Here is a 23,802-nt window from a genome sequence, read left to right on the forward strand (position 1 = left end):
TAGGGTTCACTTACAGGAACATCCTCCTAAATGTACAGTGGTGGATCCCATGGGACCCTTTCTGAGAGTAACCCTCTGGTTATCAGTCTGAACTTAAATTATCATTATGCCACACCAACATTTATACAGTACATGGGAAGCATTTGAAGTTAAGCAAGACTAACTTCCTGCCTCTATGTTGCAGTAAATGGACGTCAGCTTCATGGAGCCTCTGGACATGTGCTCGAGCATCCAGATGTGTACCTGAGGAAGACCAGCCTCAGCAACCAGGTACAGTCTCATTCTGAGGTATCACCATCATATAAGGCATTATATAACTGTTATCTTTCTGTGGAAAATCTGTGAAATGATTCCCAATGTGAAGTGCAAATAATTTGCAAATACCAAATAATTTGGTCTTCCATTGCTACTTGGATTCGGACATAAATACATGAGTCAGTAGATCTGGTGCCATCTGCGCCTATCTGGGAACAGTAACAGTTAAAGAAACTGGCGAAGCAGGGCCAAGTAAAACCCTCCCTTTCCCACGTGATCGACAAACAGCCAGACAAGGGCAGCTCATGTCATCAGCAAATAGGAGCAGCAAGGAGTAGGCCATATGGAGAGCCCAGTTCTGGATCCTCGTACGCGGTTAGAGTTTGATCTTAAGCCAGGATTGGAAAGGTGTTGGGTTTAAGTGGAGCCGGGGAAGGTTAGACGGAGAAGACGAGATACACTGGGAGAGTCTGGGGTGCAGAACTGATAGCAAACAGGACCGGGCGAGCGGCGAGGAACGGAACCATAGGTTGCGGGCCTGCGCCAACATGTTCTGCAGGACGGTAAGACAGAAAGTCAGGTTTTGCATGTTCGTTAGCTCCTAGTGCTGTGCATGCTGGCTCTTTGGCCATGTTGTTTTATTGGAGAGATGGAGTGTGTGTAAATGGGTGTACAGACGCTCAACACATAATGCAAACACATGAGCTATGCTAGTACAGTTAAGCACAGAGGGGATGCAGTGTAGTTAGATGCATGCTGGGAGATGTTTGCTTATACACGCTAAGCACACAGTCTCTAACACCTGCTCACACAAGGATGCTGATGCTGCGTCTGCAGCTTTAAATAAAGCACATACACACACTCATGTTCTCCAGCCTTGGACACACACACACCTCTCTCGAAGCTCTAACACTGATGCAAAATGAATACAGATACCTTGAAGCATCAGCCAGTCTGAAAGATAAGCTCATACACACACACACACACACACACACGCGTGGTGAGAAATGGCTTTGTTTTTCGCAGGTCATGTGCTATGTGTCTGCTGACAGCGTGCTGTTGTTTGCAGCTTACCTCCAATGATAATTAGCCCCATTCCACCCCTCCTCTCTCGCTCTCCTCCTCTTTCCTCCCCTCTTCTCTGCTCAAACACACAAGCGCTGTAGAGAAGGAAGGGGGCGTGGTGCCGTTTGAGTAAATCATTTGCCTCCCATAGTTTTAACACTCTGTTCTCACCTATTTTTAACGCTCTTTGGTTTATTTTTAGTTGTTCATATTGTTATTTAAATTAGCAGTGTCTGATAAGCCACAAATGACTATTACTGTCACTCTAGATATCGAACTTTGGCTCATTGCTCATCTGTGCATGATACCTCAGTCATCATTAAGATTTCAGAGGAGATTTGTATTATTACTTTTCTGAGACATCACACTTACAATCTTTACACCAGCAGAACAATTAAGTGGGTTAAAAATCCCAGACTTGAAGGTGGGAACCGAGTCTTTATATCTGAAGACCAGAATATCATAGAGACTGGGGGAGGGCTCCTTTGACTTGGACCAGTAAGCAACTGCATAGCAACCACTCAGAACACCCTAGCAACCGCATAACAGCATGCTAAAGAGCTGTTTCTCAGCTGTTCTCTACATTCTTTCTTAGGCATATGCAGTTCTTTATAGATTTTCTTTGTTGTCTTCCTGTTCTCTTGAGTGAGTTCTACAAAGAAATGTCTAACCAGTATTTTACTCCAAAATCAAGAGAGAAAAAAAGTCAAGTTATATTTGTTTTTATATTTTATAATAACATAAACTGAATTTTGGGAGTTATTTTATTTTTTTGCTTGTCTGTTTTTCAAACATTTACCCTCAAATACTCTTCTGTAGGGGAAAAACATATTTCTACTAAACTTATATTACAGTGAAAAAAATCCCCCTGACACAACGCAATGTTTAGCTTTTTTAACATTTTTGTTTAATTATACATTTTTATTTAACATAACAATTAGACAAATTTCCCCCCACATTTTTATTACTGTTCTTTGGGAAAAGAATCACATTTTTACTAAATAATACTAATTACTAGTACAATAATTACTATGATACAGTCATAAAAATCCTAATTCCACACAATATTTGATTTTATTAGCATAACTTAAAATACATACACTACCATGAAGCTCCTCCTCATTTTTTAAATTTTTGGTTATATTTAATAAAAAAAAAAATCTATAAATGATATACATATATTTTTTATTAAAGTAACATCGTTATATATATATATATATATATATATATATATATATATATATATATATATATATATATTACAGTAAAGTGTAGAGGCCAGATTTACTAAACAGTGCAAAATAACATTAGAGCGCAGTTCCATAATATCGCAGATGGGAAGGAAAATTCTGCGTGTGATTTACTGACAATGTGCACATTACTAAACACAGACACAGCCAGATAATTTCTATAATGACCAGCACAATCTACCAAAAGCAGCCCAAATTACCCCCTACTCTAAGACATGCTTTTTGGGGCATTAAATAATGGTGCAAATATCAGTAATTTTACAAGCGCTAACGTTAGTAAATCATGTTGCATGTTTCATTTTAATACTATACTCACATAAATTTTGCATCTGCAAGGGAAACTCCTGCAAATGCATATTCAGTAAGCTCAGGCTCAAAAAAAACTCTGTCCATGCCTTTTTTCATCTTTAGTAAATCCTAACAGCACTCTTTTAACGCTGAAACATGGTTCGCGCTGGTACAGGCTTTGCTCTGTAAGCTTATTATCATTTCATTTTTCTTTTTCTTTTTTCCCTTCCTCTTGATTTTGAGGTGAAACCTGACCTGTTCATCAGAAAAGAGATTGACCCTCTATCCTGTTGACAGTGTGCCCTCTTAAGTGTGGCTGAAGTCTAGGTTACCTCACTGACTCTCTCTGCCTGTTCCTCTCCCCCTCACACCCCCGTCACGCTTCCACGACCCCCTCCTCCTGAGTCCCCCACCACACACACGCTCCACTCTGCATCGCTCGCCACAGCAGCACAGCCAGGCAGTCGGACTGTGCGCGGGACTCGAGCGGTGTGGCAGAGCAGTGGTGTGAAAGTGCAGAAAGAGTGAGACAGCAAGAGAAAGAAAGAGAGAAGGGACGGAACAATGGAGATGGAGGAAAGCTTTGATGCGGAGGGCAGTTTTGATGATGCCTCCTGTCTGTCCCCTCAGAGCCCAGGGTCCACCTCCCCGGCCAGGAGGCAGAATAAGGAGAAGGAGATCAAGGAGACCAAAATCACTGTGAGTATTGTTCTCACACACTGACACCAACACGGCCGACGTACAGACGTATAGAAGAGACGCTCTATATGCATCAGTCCCAGCTTTAATAATAACATCAACCAGAAAGAGCCAGGATGTGCGAGTTCTGCAGATCTGGCCCCTGGGATTTCAAATCAGTGGTTGGCTGTTTCCCTGAAGTGTTTCGCAGATGTGAAACATCTGCTCAGTGTTTTGTGCCACTCTCTTCACGGCTTCGCCTGCGTGTGTGTGTGTGTGCGCGTGTTTGTTTGTGTTTCACGAGCGATGTTGCTGGAAGTTTGTGTGTGCGCTTCTGAGAGTGCGAAGATGCACTATGACTAGAGGATTGCATCACCACTGTTTTGCAACCCCATGTTTTAACGGATTCACCAACATGGAAGCGTTCATTCAAATGACCATTCCGAGATTTAATTGCTATGATGGAACTCTTGGGAACTGATTTGAATGGAACCAAATGGAGTGGAGAATACATCAGGTCTTCTTTCCTGCTTTCCTGTTAACTGCTCCGTGTTCTAGCATTAACACGCACAGATTTGCCCACTTCCCAAGAGACCGCTTGCTGTTCCAAACGCTGTTGACCAGCTTCCAACCGCGCCATGGAGGAGAGTATTTTTAATGCCAGCACAAGCTGTGCGGACGCTCTGTGACATGGCTGATGCTTGACAGTGGGAATCTTGTGCACGTACGCACGCTCACAGCCACGCCACTTATTTTCAAATTATGTATGCAGTGTGAGTGCGGAGACGTGGCTTTGCAGCTGTGTATTCGTACCCCACTTTGATCCAGCTTCACCTGGAAACGGTGCAAAAAACTGTATGATACCTTGTAGGTAGGAAGCTTTCAGAAAAACTTGTGTTGCAGTGCATTTGGAAACACTGCTATTATTATTATTATATAAAGCATGCAGAAGGTCAGATGTTGCATTCGCATGCTACTGCAGGTCAGATTTATTCCCAACAAAACTCTCGTAGGAAGTCCTTTTCCTTCTGAATAAGCCTGATCATCCACTTTTAAAGCAGGGATGATTTTGTGGGCAGTTCTCGTTCAAAAGAAAAGAAAAAGAAAGCACTTGATTGGTGTGATTGGTGACTCTGTGCAGTTACTACAGTATATGTAATTACATTGGCATTCACAGATGTTGTTAAAGGTAGGCTTGCTGTTATGTAACCTGTAGTGTGAAGATGGCGAGCGATGTACAGATATATTTTGGCGAGCGTATAAGGCAGGTGAGGTGTCCGTCAGAGGAGAGAAAGAGAGACCGCCCACCAGGGAGAGGGAACTAGAGAAGACTAGAGAACCGGGGAAGACATGGCTAGTCCAGTTTCCATGGTGACAAAGGCAATAGTACTGACTAGTGGGCGTTGAAATAGAAAAAAAGAAACACACAAAGAGGGAGAAATGAATGAGAGTGATATGGGAGGAATGAAAGAAAGCTGTCATTCAGCCTGTCACTGTTTGTTCAGGCGTGTTTAGTATGCTGCGGTTATAGCGGCAGGTATAGACCCACTGCTCTAGGATCCGTACGTGGTGTGCGTTAATAAACGTGTCATTTCCTCTAACAAAGGAAGTCTGATTACTTATTGAAGCGCAAGTGACAATGTGCAGTCATTATGGCCAAATAAACCCCAGAAGAGTTTTTCTTGATAAGGACTGAATGGCTGAACATTATTCCAGTTATTACACAGCTGCTTAGCAAATAAATAAATAGACAAGAGATATTGACGTAAGTTAATTTTTTTTTTTATTATTATTAATTATTTAATTATGTGAGACTGAAAACACCAGCACAGATATTTTGAAAGGAGTTTGATGATTGACCATTATATGAAATATTTATTTGCATCATACATGATCATAAATCGCACAATTATATTGAACATTATACAAATATGTGTCTTACTGTATATAAAGTATATAAATACACACACACACACACACATTTATATATATATATATATATATATATATATATACATATTTACACACACACACACACAAAATATACAGTAAAACTATATAAAAATTTTGACATTTTTATATTTGTACACAAAAATACTTTATAAGCATTATACAAAAGCAATATAAAATCAATAATGAAACGATTCAAAAATATGATAGAACCACTTACATTCCATGAAATACTATAATTACCACATCATAAGTTATATGCTATACTTAATATATTATATATAATATACTAATTTAATTAACACTATGATTCTTTGCTATATATGCTAATAAGTAATTTTACTGTAGTACTGATATATTGTATTGTAACTGATACTATATATAAAGATACAAACTATAAAGTACAAAAATAAAATATAAAAATGATACATTATACAAACAATAATAATATATAAATAATAAAAACAATAAAAAAAATAATGATATTGCAGAACCACTTACATACCATGTATATAATTAATGCACTATAATTAATATACTTTAATTTTACAGTAGTACTGATATACTGTAATATGAATGATACTATGTATACACACAGATACAAACTACATCGTACAAAAAATAAAATATGAAAAAATATATAAAATTCATTATACAAACAATAATGATATATTAATCATTAAAAAACAGTTTAAACATATTACATCAAATGAGATGTCTATGGCAATCAAACTGCATTATGGCATATAAACTATATTTTACTGTACTGAGATAGTAAATCTGATATTATCTCAGAATCTTTCTGTTTTGTATCTTGCTTAAATGCACCATTTCGCTCAAATCTGGCTATAAATATCAATATTGCAAAAACGCATTACTAGAAGGTATTCTTAGCTCTCTCTGGAAAACGCACAAGTGATTCTCCATGACAGCCACTGAATTAGAGACACGTTGAATCAATATAGCGTGAGGTTGTTGGGGGTTTAAAAGGCTGGACTAGAGGCTTTTACCTTTTGCCTCACCTTGAGCATCTTTTGAATATCATCACTAATGTGGAACCAATAGCATGTCACTTTGGCTGACTGATTCACGCTAGCTCTCCGTCCTGGTGCACTTTACTGCGCTTCAAATAATAGCTAGCTGTCAACAGCTGCTCGTAGTACCAGCGCTTGTAAACAACTGATTACTGTGAACTAGAGATATATGGAGGCCACATTTTAGAAAGGTTTGTTTGCAAAAATGTTTTGCAGTTAGAAATGATGTCACCCGTTATTGGTATTGTACAACTATTGTCTTGTAATGGGGGAAAATGCCCTTACAGGAAAAGCAATTTGTCGCTTAGCAACAGAGGCCAGGCACCCTACAGTCTGAGCAGCGGTTGTGATTGCTGTATGAATGAATGTGTGTGTGTATGCTGGAGAGAAACCTGCTGACTGGATTGGTGATTTGTAGATTTATTTTGTTTGCTTGCCTGGTGATTTTGTGTCTCTCATGCATGCTGCATGCTATCATTAGGTCTGTGATATTTGTGGCTGTTCAGCAGAAATGGTTGGTTTTCCAGCAGCCGTGTTCATTACGGCATTAAAAGCGAGTGGGGCAGTGGGTTCATGGGCCCGTGCCAGACATACACTGGGCACAGGCATTCTGCTTACCCAAACAAATACTGTGTCCATTTTTTACCTTTCACTATACAAGCACTCAAACGCACACACACACACACACACACACACACACACACGGGGTTGTAAACACATTGTTTGCCAGTGTTAGTTTATTTCCAAACTCCTGACTTAAAGGCAATGATTACTGCTCTGTCTAGGGATGTAAAAGCTAAATTAACTTTCAAAGCAAGAGTTCACCCAAAAATTTGGCAGAAATATTCATCATTTACTCTTGTCTCATGTCGTTCCAGTACTGTATGACTTTCTTTCTTCTGTGGAACATCAAAGATATTTTAAAGAATGTTTTAATGTTTTTGAATCGTTTTTGTTTTAAATTTAGTTTTGTTTTACTTCTTGTTTTGTTTTCTTTTGTTGTTTTGGTTTGAAATTTAGATTTATTTTGATTTAACTTTTTCTGTTGTATGTTTTTTTATTTTTATTTTTGTTCTACATTTTCTGTATGTTGTTTTGCATTTTGTTTTGCTTTTTGTTTAGTTGTGTGTTCTATATTTTGTTTTATTTTGAGTTTAGTTTTTACTTTTGTGTATTTTTGTATGATTTTGTTGTATGTTTAGTGTTTTAGAATGTATTTTGTGTCTTTTTGTATGTTTTTTTTTTATGTTTTGATTTGTGTTTTATGTTGTTGTTTTTTTTCAGTCAATAAAGTAAGTGATGTATGTTTGGATGACATGAAGCTGGGTTTGGGTGAACCATCTTTTTAAACAAACCATTTATTGCCAAACTTTTGCCTGGTTCTTTTCTTTTGTATGATGGCAACAGTGTTACAGTGGTCAGTCTATCCTTTTCTTCTCAAGTTTTTATATTCTTTCTTGACTTTCATGTTTTGCTGAGATGATTTGTTAATATTTTAGTTTTTAACATTTAAAATGTGTCTAGTGGCCAATGAACTGCGAATCTTGTTTTATGTGCTGCAGGATCCATTTTTGACTTTGTTTTCTGTGATTGTTATTTAATTTTAAATACATTTCTGATACATAAAAACATAATGGTGTATTCACAGCATCTACCATGAGGAGGATAATTGCCAAAGCTAACCTGCCAAACCAAGAACCCTTGGGCCATTCTGACTACTGTATTTTTGGTTCATAATTCCTGAAATGTTATTTAAATATGAAATGCACCCACTGTGAGTCACTTGAGTAGAGCTCACAGCCCTTGTTTGAAATGACTGTGGCCCCCAACCAACCAGTTTACAGCAATATGAAGAGTTTTAGCCCTTCCTGCACTGATGCAAAACCCACGCGGTGTCCCATATGGTGATTCAGGTTACAGTTTTGGTGGATATGAACTGACCTTACATCAGCACAGAGGAAGCTGGAATTTCAAGTATGTGGAGGGGGATGTATTTCAGCGTGGACAGAGGGTGTAATAAGATCCTGAAAAGGGTGGATCACCTCACTGAGGAGTTATAAGAAGAGAAGATGGGCCTGAATCTGATGAATGGGCTCATTTTGTGGAGGATGAGAGGGAAGGATAAACAACGGGAGTGATAGATGTGGCGGCACTGTAAGGGAAAATCTAGCGGCCACGAAAATCAGAGCAATCTTCCAGGCATGAAATGAACAAAGTGACGAGGCACGATTGAATAAATCAGCTCAAACGCCATCAGATTAGGAAGCGTCTAGGGTGAATGGACAGGGGCTTATCACTGTTCACATGCAAGGGCCGTCTAACCAGTGTCTTTATTGCAATTGTGTTTTTTGCATGTGCCTTTATGATCAAATTTGCTGAATTTTGTCCATTTGCTCAAATGATGTAGATGTGTGGGTGTAGAGCAAGAGAGAGAGCAAGTCTTCAGCAGTGACAAAAATAATTCCATTTCTATATATATATATATATATATATATAGATATATAGATATAGATATAGATATATAGATATAGATATATTGAAATGGAATTATTTTTGTCACTGCTGAAGACTTGCTCTCTCTCTCTCTCTCTCTCTCTCTCTCTCTATATATATATATATATATATATATATATATATATATATATATATATATATATATATATATATATTCTCCCTCGACTGAGTTTAAGAAAATGAATGACAAAAGCATTTTAACTCAAAGTTAACATAACTGCAAAAAAGTCTTGCTAACAAGAGGTTAAGAGCAATTTGTTTACAGTGGTGTATTTGAGCATGAATAAGTGTGAGTGTGTGTTTGAAGCACTGAAGGGCTATGGCAGGGAGCACATCCTGTTTGGCAGTGGCAAGGAGGCGGTACAGATGGTGAGCATTACATAATTGCAGTGCTTACAGGCTAATTGGAGACGCCATGGACCCTAGAGTGTATACTCAAACACTTTATGAGCGCACACACACTAACTGCAGTCTGAGGTACGCAGTGCTGGATGTGATTGTTTGGGAATCTTGGGAATCAACTTTGGTCTCAGAATACGAATGCTATGCACTGCAGAAGTGTTCCACTCCATGAGGTCCTAGCATACATTGACAAAAAGTTGATTTTGAGGTAAATGGATGGAACATGTAGTGATTTTTACCATGTGTCTGAATTATATACTGTAGCTAGTGAGTGTCCTTAAAACTCACACAAAGACAAAGACTTTTTTGAATTTCAGATTTGTTCGAGCTGATAGATTTCCAACAAACATCAAAAAAGTGAAAGGGTTGTATGTGGGCTCTTGCTTGACTGATTTATTTTACATCTGAACTGTCTTGATTATTGCAAGTGATGTTGCTCCATCAATATTTATTAAATAAAGTCATTTTGTTCTGATCATTATACATTTTATGGTCAGAGTAGGACCTTTATCCCATTGTAGCCTTACCCTTGTGAAAAAGAAATGTGCTTAATTGTACTGAATGTAGTGTACTTCAAATCTTTTAGTATAGTAAAAAACTGTACTCGCCGATAATAAAATATTAATGAAATAAAAGGCCAGTGAAGTGTACTTTAGATACTTTAATTTCATTCTTGTAAAAAGCGCACTTTGTAAAAATGTCACATTTAAAGTTTTATTTTAAAGTAGATTTTAAACCAGTAGGTTGCGTTTGTTGTGCTATAAAGAAGCACACTTATTTTGATGTGTTGACTTATATACTAAAGCAGGTGTAATGCAACTTCATCACATAAAAATATATTTAAATACTTGGCATACACATTTCAATTGAAATGGCATTAAAGTTTATTTTAATTTACCATAAATGCTTGCTGGTGGATGCACAGCCTCCATAACACACAGGAAAAATGTATAAAGAAAAGTTAAAAGTCTGATAAAGTGCACTTGTATGTGCTTACAATTTTAAAAAAAGAAACATGTAAAGTGGTTGTATGCAATAATGAGCTTTCATTCTTCACGTGTTATATAGACAGTATTTCTTTTGGTGTGCTCTGGTAAATGTACCAGTATAGAGAAAAAAAGACTAGGCTTTTAAAAATAGTTTGCCATTATAAACATACTCTCTCTCGCTCTCTCTTTCTCTCTTTTTCTCCATCACTCTGTCCATCCGCAGGCTGTTATAGGTCACGGCCCATATGACCAGTCTTTCTCTTTTGCATCGTGACCTTTTATTTGTCTCCCCACTTACACAAGCCATCCCTGTCTCACTCCTCTGAAAATAAAACCAACCTGACAAAGCAGCACTCTGTGAGCTGACCTTCCTCTGTTTTATCTCACGGCAGATCAACTGCGTCACCTTCCCTGTGTCCATGTCTGCGCCAGAGCAGCAGCTTCTCAAGCCCAGTGAATGGAGCTACTGCGACTATTTCTGGGTGAGAGACTGAGAGAGAAAGAGCACGGTCATGTCTGGTGGACTGCAGTGGATGAGTACTGATACTATACAATTGAGCTGGCCACATCTAATACCATTAGAAGGACAGAAAACAACTCACTTTGAAAAACTTATGTTACAGCACACAGGGTCAGCACACATTTGCTATATGTGAGTATAATATGGTTTAGAAAAATAAATTAAACTGAGTAATTGGCTTAGAAACAGCATCATGCGTGGCTTAAATAGCAATGTTAAAACGACAGTCTCATCTGATGACTAACAGACACAAGTGATGTGAAGTGACACAGACGTCTACTAAAGAAACTGAAATCATGAAGGGATTTTACAGTTTTATGAAGAATTTTTTATTTGTCCACACATTGATCTTAAAGCCTCCAAAAAATTTCAACCCAAAGGAGACCTAATAGTTGTTGTTGTTTTTTTTACAGTTTATTGCAGTATGCAGACATATATATTTGTGTTTGTTTTGACATTTTTATGACAGATGGCATTTCACAGCAAGACTGTGAATCATTTACTTAATCAGATTTTGTATTTTTGCATATAATATATATTATATATAAACAAGATTTAATTGCATTACACTATATGTGTGTAATACACATACACATTTGTTTTTTGTATGCTTATTTCTTGTAGCTTATTAATGAAGCTTTATTTATTTATTTAATTATTTATTTTACATTGTGAATAGCATGATGCTGTTAGCATGATGCTGTTAACATGAGCAAAACTAGCATCACTATATTAAAGCTATAAGCCCTGTGAAGCTGTGGTTTACAGTGAATTTATAACATCTAAGGGGCGTTGTTAGGCACGACGTGAAGCAGAGTGAAGTTAGAAGTTATAAATTCACTGTATCCCCTGGCTTCACAGGGTTTATTGCTTTTATAAAGCTAATAAACCACCACCGGAACAACCTAGCAAGCGCTCAGCAACACTACGACTATTTAAGATTTATGGCCGGCATATTTCCTCAAATCATCACCACTGACAGGTTTAAGAAAAATATCATTTGAGCCACATGTACAGACAGATGAGACAAAGAAAGTGAAAATGAGATCCAGAAGGACATTTACAGTTAATCTGAGGCAGTCAGTGTGCATTTGCATTTGGATTTTTGAATGGGTGCCGTCAGAATGAGAGTCCAAACAAGGATTTGTTTCAAACATGCAGCTTTTTTTTTCACTTCAATGATGGACTCACTTAGTGTGGATTACTTGTGGATTACTTTAATATGTTTATAAGATTTTTGGACTCTCATTCTGATGGCACCCATTCACTGCAGAAGATCCACTGATGAGCTAATGATGAAATGATACATTTCTTCAAATCTGTTCAGATGAAGAAACATTCTTTGATGGCCTGAGGGTGAGAATATTTTCAGCAAATTTTCAGTTTTGGGATTCTTAATAACCCCGGAGAGAGATTGAAATGACATGTAGACATATGCATGTATTTTGTCTGAAAGATTCTTCCTGGCTGTTTCTCAAGCCAAGCGTGTGAAGAGGTTATGACACTTCTGTCATGTGTGGGATGGCACGTCAGCAGCCGTCACAACAGCAGACTCTTACACCTCCACACACACACACACACACACACAGTGAAAGAAAAACATATTTCATCAACATGCTGCACACACAGACTGCATCAAGAACCCTCACATTACATTAGTCATGCCCTCAACAACCTATACACACCCTTCACTGAAACGCACACTCAAAGTTACACCCACAAGGGTGTACACCCCCTCCCACACGCTCTGATTCATGCAAACCCACACTGTGACTCACACACACATGTGGCCGCTCTCGCACACATCTGATCATGCTCATGTGTTGTTGACTGCTTGATGCTGATGAAGTCGAAGCATACATGACGCTGCGTAAGTGTAATGTTGCTCTGTCCTCTGCAGGCCGATAAGCGGGACCCTCAGGGGGCCACAGTGTCAGGGTTTGAGGTGCTGCTGCAGAAACAGCTGAAGGGGAAGCAGATGCAGAAAGAGATGGCAGAGTTCATCAGAGAAAGGTGGGCAAGCCTCTCTCTCATACTGACATCCTTCTTACACAACACCTCACTCCCTGATGCCTTTTTGAGTGTTGTGTTTTATTTTGCACACTGAAAACAATCAATAAAAATTTATGGTTTTACAGTTCAAATATCTAAACATTTAAGTCATGCCAGAAAAATCGTATTTACAAATTAAACGCAAATGAATGTCTCCACAAAGTTATAATTATGAGTGGAAAACTCATATCCCAAGCTCGAGGTGTTTCATTGAGAGAACATGTTAAGGTTACGTAAGACAGAAACAGGATGTAATTGCAATAACGCTGTTTATTAGTACTCAGCACAATGGTCAGAATAAGGCTTAATGAAGATCACAGCAGAACAGGCAGGCGGACACCACGCAGGATGGGACGGTGACGCAGGGACCTCGGTGGACAACTGGTGAAGGTTCTCAGTCCAGTGATGATCCCTTGAATGGTATTCCGGTAGTGAAGTAACCCTCGTGGCGGTGCTCGGTGAATCAGTGCTGAGAATAAATCCGGGGAAGAACACGATGACGACACGGGGAATCCACTCCATCTAGACAGACACAGGAACAACTACAGGAACACACCGGGAAGCACAACGATCTGACAACATGAGACACTGGTTACTGAACTTATAAAGGGAACAAACAATAGAAACCAGCTGGTGCCACTGATCACCGCTGATCAGTGACCACGCCCACAGACACACACAACAGCACACTAGACGAGAGAGAGAGACAGTGAATTCATGAACCGTGACAGTACCCCCTCCCCAAAGAACGCCTCCTGGCGTTCCCTGACGGACTTACCTGTCGATTGTAATCATCGATAAGGGAGTGATCCAGAATGTCTCTAGCAGGAACCCAACTTCTCTCCTCCGGACCGTAACCTTCCCAGTCCACCAGGTACTGAAATCCGCGTCCCCTCCTTCTCGTGTCCAGAATACGAGAATACGGTTAACCGAATAAGTTGGGGGGGGGGCTTCGACCGTTGGTGATCGGCCTTGGCCTTGGTGCGCGCCCCCACTTGGAGAAGAGTCTCACGGTAATGAAATCTAGCGCAATGTGGGACCAGGGTCTCGAAGGGACTGACAGCGGTTGGAGTAACCCATCAGGGGGTCGATTGGAAGTCTTACCAGTGGCACAAACCGAGCAAGCTAAAACAAAACTGCGGATGTCGCGAGCCATTAATGGCCACCAGATTCGTTGCTTCACCAAAAAACTGGTGCGATTTACTCCTGGATGACATGCTATACTGGAACAATGACCCCACTGAATGACGTCAGACCGATACTCCTCTGGTACAAACAACCGGTTCGGTGGGCAATCGGGCGGAGGCGTTACCCCTTCTAAGGCCTTCATAACCTTCGATTTGACCTCCCATCTGAGAGTGGAGACCACTAATGTCTCGGGTAAAATACACTCTGGAGTAGACGGGCGTTCGGAATGGTCAAAAATACGAGATAAGGAATCGGGTTTGATGTTTTTGGAACCCGGGCGGTATGAAAGAGAAAAGTCAAAATGTCAGAAAAAAAGTGCCCACCGAGCCTGTCTAGAGTTGAGTCTTTTAGCGGTTCTAATATATTCTAGGTTCTTGTGATCGGTCCAAACGATAAAAGGTACCCCTGACCCTTCTAACCAGTGACGCCATTCCTCCAGTGCTAACTTGACTGCCAACAACTCTCTGTTACCAATGTCATAGTTATGTTCGGCAGGTGACAAACGATTAGACAAAAACGCGCAAGGATGCATCTTGTCGTCTGTGGAAGAACGTTGGGAAAGAACTGCTCCTACCCCCACCTCTGACGCGTCAACCTCCACCACGAACTGACGTGATGGATTAGGGGCAACGAGGATGGGAGCAGAAACGAAGCGGCTCTTAAGTTTGTCAAATACAGCTTCCGCTGTGTCAGACCACCTGAACGTCGTTCTGGGGGAGGTCAAGGCGGTCAGAGGCGCGGCTAGTTGGCTGAAGTTGCGAATAAACCGACGATAAAAATTGGCAAATCCCAGAAACCTCTGTAGGGCCTTATGGGAATCTGGACTTGGCCAATCTATCACAGCCTTAACCTTGTCAGGATCCATACGCACTCCCTCAGACGAGATGATGTACCCTAGGAAAGGAACAGACTGTGCATGAAAAATGCATTTCTCCGCCTTGACAAAAAGCCCATTCTCTAGCAACCTCTGAAGCACTCGTCTGACGTGCTGAACGTGTTCCTGGAGAGAAGACGAAAAGATCAATATGTCATCCAGGTAAATATATATGAATTGGTCAACCATATCTCTCAGCACATCATTGACGAGTGCCTGGAAGACTGCTGGCCAGTTGGATAGCCCGAAAGGCATGACCAAAGTATTCAAAGTGCCCTCTAGGGGTATTAAACGCGGTCTTCAATTCATCACCCTTCCTTATGCGAACCAAATGATAAGCATTACGTAAATCCAATTTTGTGAAGATGGATGCTCCCTGTAATCGCTCGAAGGCTGAAGACATCAACGGTAAAGGATAAGTATTATTTACCGTGATGTTGTTCAACCCTCGGTAATCAATGCACAGTCACAGAGACCCATCCTTCTTCCCCACAAAAAAGAACCCCGCCCCCGCTGGAGATGAGGAGGGTCTAATGAATCTGGATGCTAGAGAATCAGAAATATATTTCTCCATAGCCTCCCTCTCTGGAACAGAAAGTGAATATAACTTGCCCTTAGGCGGAGACTCACCTGGGATTATGCTGTGTGAACCAAGGATGACCAAGTACGATGGTGCCAGAGGTGAGTTCGTGAGGAGGAATGTTATTGTCTCAGTGTGGTTGCCAGACGTGATGAGAGTGATGGGAAACAAATTGTTAAGTTGTCCATTAAGAGCATTGACAGAATTCTTGTATGTGAGAGGGGTGATAGGAATGTGAAGATGGTGAGCCAGTTCTAAGTCCATAAAGTTACCTTCTGCCCCCGAATCCAGTAATGCCTTGGTGTCATTTATGTTGGTTGCCCACCTTAGTCTTACCGGAAGGAGAGTAGATGATGATGGTGATGATGAGGTCTTCTCGGCGGAGATCCCACCCAATAGTAGCCTCATAGTTACTACCGGGCTTGATCTTTTAACGGACATGAGTGGATGAAGTGGCCCGCCCTCCCGCAGTATAGGCACAGTCCTTGGGACCTCCGCCTTTCTCTCTCCTCCTGGGAAAGTCGAGCTCTACCCACCTGCATGGGCTCAGGATCGTAACTGGGACTGACCGTATCCAAGTTCTCAGAGTGCATTCTCTCCGTGCCACGAAACGGATGGTTCTGTTGGAAGCGACCCATTCTGCTCAGCCGAGCATCCACTCATAGTGCTAACTCAATAAGTCCATTGAGACTGGTAGGAAGGTCCAGCATATAAATTTCCCTCTGGACACAGTCAACCAATCCATGCAGGAATCTGTCCCACTGCGCCTCCTCGTTCCATCGGCACTCTGCAGCCAGGGTGTGGAACTGGATCGAATATTCCGACACCGAACCATTACCTTAGCGGAGATCGGCGAGTAGTCTGGCCGCCTCCCTACCCGCCACCGCACGATCGAAGACCCTCTTCATCTCCTCGGAGAGTGCCTGGAACGAGGCGCAGCATGGGTCTTGATTCTCCCACACCGCCGTTCCCCAGAGAGCCGCTTTGCCCGATAACAGTGTCAACACAAACGCCACTTTGGACTGCTCCTGATCAAACATCTGTGGCTGTAATGCAAAGTGCATAGAACATCGGGTCAAATCCATTATGTGTTATGCAGTTTTGCTGCTTTTGTAAAGTTATCTTGTTTAAAGGAAGTTTAGTTATTTTACTGAAAAAGTTAACTTTTTCCCAAATGGAGGCCAGCATAAGGATACTCACATTGACTCGATGTCAGAATCAAAGCAAACTCAAATGTTACGGCTTCCATCTGAAAGGATAGGAATGGATCACAGCAATCACAAGAACAGATAGCCACTACAAAATGCACAGCGATAGTATCAATGCTAAAACCATGAAACTTATATTATAGAGTGATGAAGGATAGCTATATTAAAAAGACACAGGATATTACCATAATACAGATCTGAAGGACTGTAATATTGGCACAGTGCACATGGAGTTCTGCCAGTAGTACTATAGTGAAGTGAAAGTGAAGTGACATTCGGCCAAGTATGGTGACCCATACTCAGAATTTGTGCTCTGCGTTTAACCCATCCAAAGTGCACACACACAGAGCAGTGAACACACACACACACACACTGTGAGCACACACCCGGAGCAGTGGGCAGCCATTTATGCTGCGGCGCCCGGGGAGCAGTTGGGGGTTCGATGCCTTGCTCAAGGGCACCTAAGTCATGGTATTGAGGGTGGTGAGAGAACTGTACATGCACTCCCCCCACCCACAATTCCTGCCGGCCCGGGACTCGAACTCACAACCTTTTGATTGGGAGTCCGACTCTCTAACCATTAGGCCACGACTTCCCTATATGAGATTATATCACATTAAATCTTCTTAATCGCTCTCTTTTCTTAATAAATGCTTCATTTTTCAGGATAAAAATAGAAGAGGAGTATGCCAAGAACCTTTCCAAACTCTCCATGTTCCCAATGGCAGCACAAGAGGAAGGGTAAGTTACAAATATTTTTTTTTAAGTAATATTGTATACTGGACAATTGTTAGCTGCATTTCCTTCACTATTTGTGACTTATTGATGTGGATAATAATGGATTTAAATATTTTTGAGCATTGAGCTATATCCAGATCATGCTGAGAAGATATAAATGTACATAAATGTTGACTGGTGGTCAACACATTATTAAAAAGACCTTACACATGATTAATTGTATTGAATGTGCACTTTTGTTGTACTGCAAATCTGCAAAAAAAAGTAGCCTATATATTAAAAAATATGTACTTGTAGATAATACGTTATTAATTAAATTAAAGGCCACGTTAGTGAACTTAAAGAGAGACACTTTCATGACACTTTTTAAAAGTAGACTGTGTAATAGTGTTAAATGAAATGTAAAACAGTAGCTTTAAACATCTTTCCTGGGCTCTGGTTTGATTTAGGACTCTTGGAGAAGCTTGGGCCCAACTGAAGAAGAGTCTAGCTGATGAAGCCGAGGTCCATCTCAAGTTCTCCTCAAAGGTGGGCAATTCTCAGTTCTCTGTTGTGACATTTCTCAATCGAGGTAATATAAGATCCAGCTGAGAAACTGGCAGTTCAAGCTCACGCATTGCCAGGGAAGATTAATTTCTGTGCTGTACTGAATAGCTTCCCCGCAGAGATGTTATTAGCCGCCTGTATGTAATGAGCTACACAGCTTTCTTCAGTCTGCTGTGATTTGTCTATTTCCACCGCTGTGCTTTCCCATGTTCACACTAGCGTGCTCCATTTAGCACCAGTGTGGGTGATTAATTCCAGAAAGATGGAGGTGATTCTGCAGTCTTATTCCCTCAGATCACGTATGATTTACGGAGACCGCAAAACAAAAAAGCCTTTCTTTTAAAGAACATCATCATCATTACTGATGCAAAAACTCGATCCAAATGCAAAAAACCCACACCCCTCACAAGTTCCTTTCAAATGCTGTTCAGTGTTCATGCCCAGATTTGCCATGCAGCTGTGTAACTGATGCAGAGGGCTTTGTCTCCAGCTCCAGAGTGAAGTCGAGAAGCCTTTGCTGACCTTCAGAGGAGACAACTTTAAAAAAGACATGAAGAAATACGACCACCACATTGCTGACCTGAGGAAGCAGCTGGTCAGCCGTTACGCTGCTGTGGAGAAGGTACAAAGTGCATGAATATTTAGTATAAACCCTTGTGAAAAATAAGTGCACTTCAGATGAGCAGATACCGGTCCTGCTGATGGGTTAAGGAGTAACTGCCTGTCACCTGGGATCTCCTCCATGCTCTTGAGACTGTGTTGAGAGACACAGCAATCCTTCTGGCAAAGGCATGTATTGATGTGCCATCCTGGAGGAGTTGGGCTGCCTGTGCAACCTCTGTAGGGTCCAGGTATTGCCTCATGCTACCAGTAGTGACACAGACCCTAGCAAAATGCAAAACTAATGAAAAACCATCAGAAAAGATGAGTAGGGAAAAAGATGTCAGTGGTATCCACCTGTAAAAACCATTCCTGTTTTTGGAGGTCGTCTCATTGTTGCCCATCTAGTTGTTAATTTCATTAACACCAAAGCAGCTGAAGCTGATTAACAACCCCCTCCGCTTCTTAAAGGACCAGATCTATATCCCAGGAGTTTAACTGACTTGGTGCTATACTCTGATTATAAAGTGTTTCTTAAATTTTTTGAGCATTTTATATTTTAAATATACTACTGTAAACTGCAACTTTTCGTTTATAAACTTGTTATTACAAATATATTTAAACCAGTGACACACATTTAAATAGAAATTGCGCTGAAGTATATTTAAATTTACAAAAAAATGCTTTCAAAAAGTAATCATGATATTTTGTTTATGAAGTTAAGACTCAGGCAAGTCCTATTTAGGTGGGTCAAAAACACTTGTGAAAACGTAACAAACCTGTAAAAGCTTTGTTTGTCTTTGGAACACAGTTTAAGATGTTCTGGATGAAAACCGGGAGGCTTGTGACTGTCCCATAGACTGCCAAGTAACTTACACTGTCAAAGTCAGAATAGTTAATCTGCCATCAGTGGTTCAAATGTAACTTTATGAAGCGACGAGAATACTTTTTGTGCGTGAAGAAAACAAAATTAATGACTTTATTCAACAATTTGTCTCCTCTGTGTCTCTCAGCATCAGTGTAGTGCCATTTTGGAGATTATGAGCTGAACGCAGGCAGTGTATGCCCTTCTGAGTCAGCTGCGCCACAAGGATACATTTTCTACATGTATTGATTTGAACGGAAACAGCACATCTGTGTGGTGTGGCTGAAACTCAAGATCGTACTCTGCCTGTGTTCAGCCCAGATTCACCGAAATGGCAATTCATAACGTTACGGTTGAAACACTGATGGCAGATGGACTATTAATAGGACAGTCACAAGCCTCCCGGTTTTCATCCAAAATATCTTAAAGGTCCCGTTCTTCGTGATCCCATGTTTTAAACTTTAGTTAGTGTGTAATGTTGTTGTTAGAGTATAAATAATATCTGTAACATTCTAAAGCTCAAAGTTCAATGCCAAGCGAGATATTTTATTCAACAGAATTCACCTACAAAAAATGACTCGTTTGGATTACATCCCTCTAGTTCCTGCAGTAATGACATCACTAAAACAGTAAAACAGTTTGACTAACCTCCGCCCACATGAATACACAAAAAGGGGGCGTGGCCTTGTTGCGCTCCGATGGAGAAGAGGAAGAGTTGCGTTTGTGTTTGTCGCCATGTCTTCGAAACGCTGTTATTTTCATCTCAGAGTCCAATCATCTTTGTTTGGGCTTCCCAGGGACGCTGTACTTGGAGATTTATGGTTACAATTTATGTTTAACTCGGTTCCCGAAAATTATAATCCACATGTAAAACTATGTGCAGCACATTTTGCTGAGGACAGCGAGCTTCCTCAATCTCAATCAGTTTAATGCCGGATTCGCAAAAAGATTATTCTTGAAAGATGGAGCAGTTCCCTCTTTGTCTGGAGAAAGAGTTGTTTATTGACCACAAACGGTAAGTGTATTTTATTATTTTTTTAAGTTGGTGCGTTTAACAGTTTCTGTAACTTATTACACTAACTTATAACACTAGATGTTAGAGCTGTGCAAAAAACGAATGCGATTTTCATGCGCATCTCGTCAGTAAAAACGCTCCTGTGATTATAAGTACATCTCCAGCACATGCTCCTGCCCATTTGCTTCTCAAAACTAGTCCAATTGCGTTTCCAGGAGGGCAGCGTGTGCTCAGCTGCTGTCGAATCACAACACAGGAACCGCTGGCCCAATCAGAACTCGCTACGTATTTCTGAAGGAGGGACTTTATAGAACAAGGAAGTCATCAGCCCATTTTTATGACAGTGAAAACAGTGGTATACAGATAGGTGAATTGTGTGAAAAATACTGTGTTTTTTTACACGCAAAACATTAACACATGTTATATTGCACACTGTAAACAAAATCAAAGCTTCAAAAAAGCACGAAAAACGGGACCTTTAAGTTGTGTTCCAAAGATGAATAAAGCTTTTAGGGGTTTGGAACGTCATGGGGGTAAAAATCATTTTGGGGTGGAGTATAAATGTAAACTATAATACATTTTCTTTTAACTGCAATCATTAAGTGACAGAAAACAGTCACGCTTATTGTATATTCTTTTGAAATATATTATTTCTGTAATAAGTGCTCTTTTTGAAATTCTGCTAAAGTGCACTTTCTTTTCACAAGGGAACTTTGAGTCCATCCTGATTTTGTCAAGCATGTTTAATTAAAATGCCTTCTCAAGTCTGTGTGTTGTCGGTAAAAATGGCTCTAAAATGTTTCCCAGAAGCCATTGTGTCAACACGTCTGTTCAAACTTTTGCATGGACAGCAGATGGGTGGATGAGAAATGAGAACACGTCAGAATGATGCCTTGAGTGATTCACTTGTGTTCATCCTGCTGACTGAACATCAGCACTGACCCCAGGCCATATATCCATCATTCATTCCCAAAGAGAGCTGACCATTCCTGGCGACATGAGCAACAGTGACCATCGGCTACGCAACGAAGTTGAGCACAGTTTAACTGCCTCGCAATGCGGCAACATTCACTGGGAGTTCAGACAGTGGAGCTCACATGATTCATTGCTTTATCTGACTGTATGCAGCAGAGTGGGAACATCTATTAACAACAGTATTAACCCCAGCTTCTACTTGGTAGGAAATAGAAAATTATGAAACAGTTAGACGTCTCAATTTAGGGTTTAAAAAAATTGCTAATCAAATCACCTACTGTATTTTGTACTCTAAGCTAAAGGTTAGTCTTTTTATATTGCTTTGTGTTTGTGTTTTGCAGGCACGGAAGGCTCTAGCGGACAGACAGAAGGATCTCGAAGTGAAAACACAGCAGCTTGAGATCAAATTGAGCAACAAAACAGAGGAGGATATTAAGAAAGCCCGAAGGAAATCCACACAAGCAGGTCAGAGCATGAGTACTAAGCAGTCCATTAAGCCTGAGCTAACGTGGTCTTACTTCACACAATAAACCTGAAGACACTTTCATTTGATCCAAGATGTGTTTGAGTTTTGGAACTAAGATGAGTTACAATACTAGTTCAAGTTTGTAGGGGTTGATATTTTGGCTCTGCGCAGTCCCAAAATATGGCGATTTATTAAAGGAATATATCAGAGAACTACAGTGGTTGAGACGGGTTTCAAGGAATAATGATTTAAATTTCATCCTGGTCCTCACACAAACCGATTGTATGGCTTCCGAAGACTTATAATATGGCACATTTGGTGCCTGACTGCCTGTAGTTGTAAAATGTTTTCATTTAATGGAAAAAAAGTAGCTTGGTCAATGTGCTAAACATCATCTTTTGTGTCCTACAGTATGTTAGTTAAATGGGTTGACATAAGAGTAAGTTCTGATAGAAAGTTGATTATGTTCACTCTTCCTTTAACCCCCTGGTGTTTTATGGTTTGAAACATATTTTATGGCTCATATAGCATAATACAAGATAATGTGTAGCTCATAAAAAACACCTTTATTTTATTCAGAAGCCCAAACTCAGCGCAAATATGCAAATAGGTGTAGATGCTGTCATGGTCAAAAATGTGAATTTCTGATAGCTTGTAATAAATCAGTGAGATCTTTATAACAGTACATCAGACGACTTACATAAAACGCATATACATTTCAGTTGTCACTATACATATCGCACAATACATGCTTAGTTTTGTGATCAAAGCTTTGTAGCTTTTATTGTTTTTAATCATATAACGCAATACACTGATGAATGAGAGATGTACAAATCAATCGTTCTCAAAAGCCTGGTGTATCTTATGTGATACTCAGCTTTTTAATACAATTTTCAAAATTTATAATCAAGTAAGCTTAAGTTCCTTTAGTCAAGACTAACTAATTGACATCTTGAAATATTAATAAAAATATAAAGGTTATTAATATATATATACACTTCATAAAAATCTGTGAAACAAAATCACAACAACGACACCTGAAGGTTCGGCATTTTTACAATTATACTAAGAGGGCTTTTACTTGCTAAAAAATTATGGAAAGCATGAAAATCGAGTGCAACAGAGTTTTCAGCCAAGTTTTAATCATGTTGACAAATGAGGCCTTAGACATTTGTGCATCAAATATGACAAAAAAGGCTTTAATATGATCATTAAACAGCTCCGACTAACACACTCGCACTATCAAAATCGTCAAGTCACAGCCAGTTTGCCAGCTGTCATAACACTGTTAACAGACTGCACTGGCTGCTCCACTGCTCCTCAATAGTCTCTCCTTTTAAAAACTTCCAGTCATTCTCTTCCAGGATGGATTGCAAATGAAACAAACCCTCCGTAATCTGGCGTCAATCCTTTTTGTGTTGAGTAAGGAGCTTTCTTTGTGATGAAATCTTGTGCGGGGCACCATTGTTGTAGCGTGCGGAGACTGTGGAGATGAGACTGTGTTTCTGAGTGAAGGAAGAGAGGCATGACAAACAGGATGGGAGAGAATAGTGCAGGGGATGGTAGAGGACTTTGGCTCAATCCCAGGAGTCTGTGTTTAAGAGGAGCCAGGCTGTATTGGTTCCAGACGGAGTTGGGGGAAAGCATGGAGTAATGGTCTATTTTTGCAGTGGGAAAATGGGCCTCGTGGGAGCTGACGATCAGCATGCCAAGCCTCTTATTGCTCTGGACGCCTACTCTCAATGCCAGA

The 23,802-nt window shown here is 40.2% G+C and overlaps 1 protein-coding gene across 1 annotated transcript in view; it reads left to right on the top strand.

The window, feature by feature from the left end:
• Positions 1 to 23,802, top strand: part of LOC132141489 (growth arrest-specific protein 7-like) — a 42,637-nt gene that overhangs the window by 14,061 nt on the left and 4,774 nt on the right. The window contains exons 4-11 of the mRNA XM_059551031.1: positions 185 to 270; positions 3,489 to 3,557; positions 10,818 to 10,907; positions 12,846 to 12,958; positions 17,514 to 17,588; positions 18,035 to 18,113; positions 18,622 to 18,753; positions 21,928 to 22,051. Coding sequence (XP_059407014.1) covers positions 185 to 270; positions 3,489 to 3,557; positions 10,818 to 10,907; positions 12,846 to 12,958; positions 17,514 to 17,588; positions 18,035 to 18,113; positions 18,622 to 18,753; positions 21,928 to 22,051 — 768 coding nt within the window. The remainder of the gene's footprint in view (positions 1 to 184; positions 271 to 3,488; positions 3,558 to 10,817; positions 10,908 to 12,845; positions 12,959 to 17,513; positions 17,589 to 18,034; positions 18,114 to 18,621; positions 18,754 to 21,927; positions 22,052 to 23,802) is intronic.

Source organism: Carassius carassius, chromosome 1 (assembly GCF_963082965.1).
Source record: "Carassius carassius chromosome 1, fCarCar2.1, whole genome shotgun sequence".
NCBI classification, from domain to species: domain Eukaryota; kingdom Metazoa; phylum Chordata; class Actinopteri; order Cypriniformes; family Cyprinidae; genus Carassius; species Carassius carassius.